The 1,556-nt window shown below is 43.0% G+C and overlaps 1 protein-coding gene across 1 annotated transcript in view; it reads left to right on the forward strand.

Annotated features, from left to right (window-relative positions):
- Positions 1-1,556, forward strand: part of NUP98 (nucleoporin 98) — a 43,432-nt gene that overhangs the window by 24,258 nt on the left and 17,618 nt on the right. The window contains exon 14 of the mRNA XM_019528563.1: positions 1,209-1,516. Within this exon, the coding sequence (XP_019384108.1) occupies positions 1,209-1,516 (308 nt within the window). The remainder of the gene's footprint in view (positions 1-1,208; positions 1,517-1,556) is intronic.

A 1,556-nucleotide genomic window follows, 5' to 3' on the forward strand; every position in this document is an offset into this window, starting at 1 on the left:
TTGCTCTTATTTTTTTCAAAATGCTGGAACATCTCTCCTGTTTTCTTACATACGAATAATAGTGCTGAGAGTGCTGCTGCTTTAAAATGGGTTTCTATGTGTGGTTTTATTTCAGCTACTAAAACTCCAAACCAGGAGTAGGCAACCTTTTTGGTCAGCGTGCCAAAAACACCTGCAACCTCCACTTGCAAGGTGGTGGTGTGCTAGGGGCGGATGCCATGGGAGCTGCAAGGGGTCTGATCTTGGTTGTGAGAGCGTAGACCTGGCCTCGTACCCACTGTCCTCCCCTAGGCACGCATGCCAAGCAAAATGCCTTTGTATGCCACACTGACACTGATGCCAAGGGTTGCCTATTCCTACTCTAAACTGTATAAACAGGCTTGTGTTAGTTGTTTAGAGGCTGAAGTCCTTTAACAATAGTACAGTCTGTGTTGCAAGCTTTCTCACCAGTGATTCTATTAGAGTTGTGCAGAACACTGTTATTCTGAGATTACAAGTTGCCTTTGAAGTTGGGCAAGTCTCTTTAAATCTGACCACTGATCCAAGGGAAAAAATAATCCTCAAAACAAAGAACTAATAAAACCTCCAACTTCAGCGTAGATCAGTTTGAGCTAGAATTTTCTTGTTTAAGTTTTTTGTGTTATCTTGAACTTCTTCAAAGCCTAATCTCTTTGAACCAGAAAAATTGGGGGGAAAAAATGGGTGTCAAACAAAGTACTTACGTACTTTTTCCAACCTTTTTAAAATGAAAAGCGATCAAAACTTACCTCTTCCTGCAAAGAACTATATGCTGGTGAATTGGCATTTTCAGGCTGCAAGGGTTTTTTTTATCAAAGGGGAAAAAATATTCCTGACCAGCTTTAGTCTTAAGCCTAACCTAAACTCTTCACTCTAAGAAGAATTAAGTGGCTTCACTCACTGAATCTTGACAACCTAAGCTGAGGCTACTAATTGTGGATTAAGCATCCCACACTGTTCCCAAATTTAGTTCGATTTTTGTGGGCTGTGAGACCTGATCTGCTATGATTTTTTTGTTGCTGTTTTCGGAAGCAGGTGTTAAGTATATGTTGGGTGCTGGTGCGTACAGTTGTATGCCTGCATCTTTGTGATTAGAAATTTATGTGCTGTTATGGGAAGAGAAGCTTGTGTTATGACACGGAGATGCAGGGTGTTTGACAGTGAGTGATGTTAGACTTTTCGTCTTCTAGGTTCAACTTTCTGTCCCGCTCTATTGATGAGAACCACAGACAGGATGGTGAGCCAGAGGAAGACGACGACCATCACAAAGTGACTAGGTTTTACACAAACCCCATTGCCAAACCCATCCCACAGACCCCAGAGAATGCTGTGCACAAACACCAGAACAGTGTCGATGACACCATTGTGGCTCTGAATATGCGGGTTGCCTTGCGAAATGGTCTGGAAGGCAGCAGTGAAGATGCCTCATATCATGAAGAGTCTTTGCAGGATGACCGTGAAGATGAGACTGAGAACGTGCATCATCTGCACCCAGCAGGTCAGATTAGCACTGCTCTGTGGGGTAGCTCCAACTCTTT

This window comes from Crocodylus porosus, unplaced genomic scaffold, assembly GCF_001723895.1.
Source record: "Crocodylus porosus isolate Cpor-Errol unplaced genomic scaffold, CroPor_comp1, whole genome shotgun sequence".
NCBI classification, from domain to species: Eukaryota; Metazoa; Chordata; order Crocodylia; family Crocodylidae; genus Crocodylus; species Crocodylus porosus.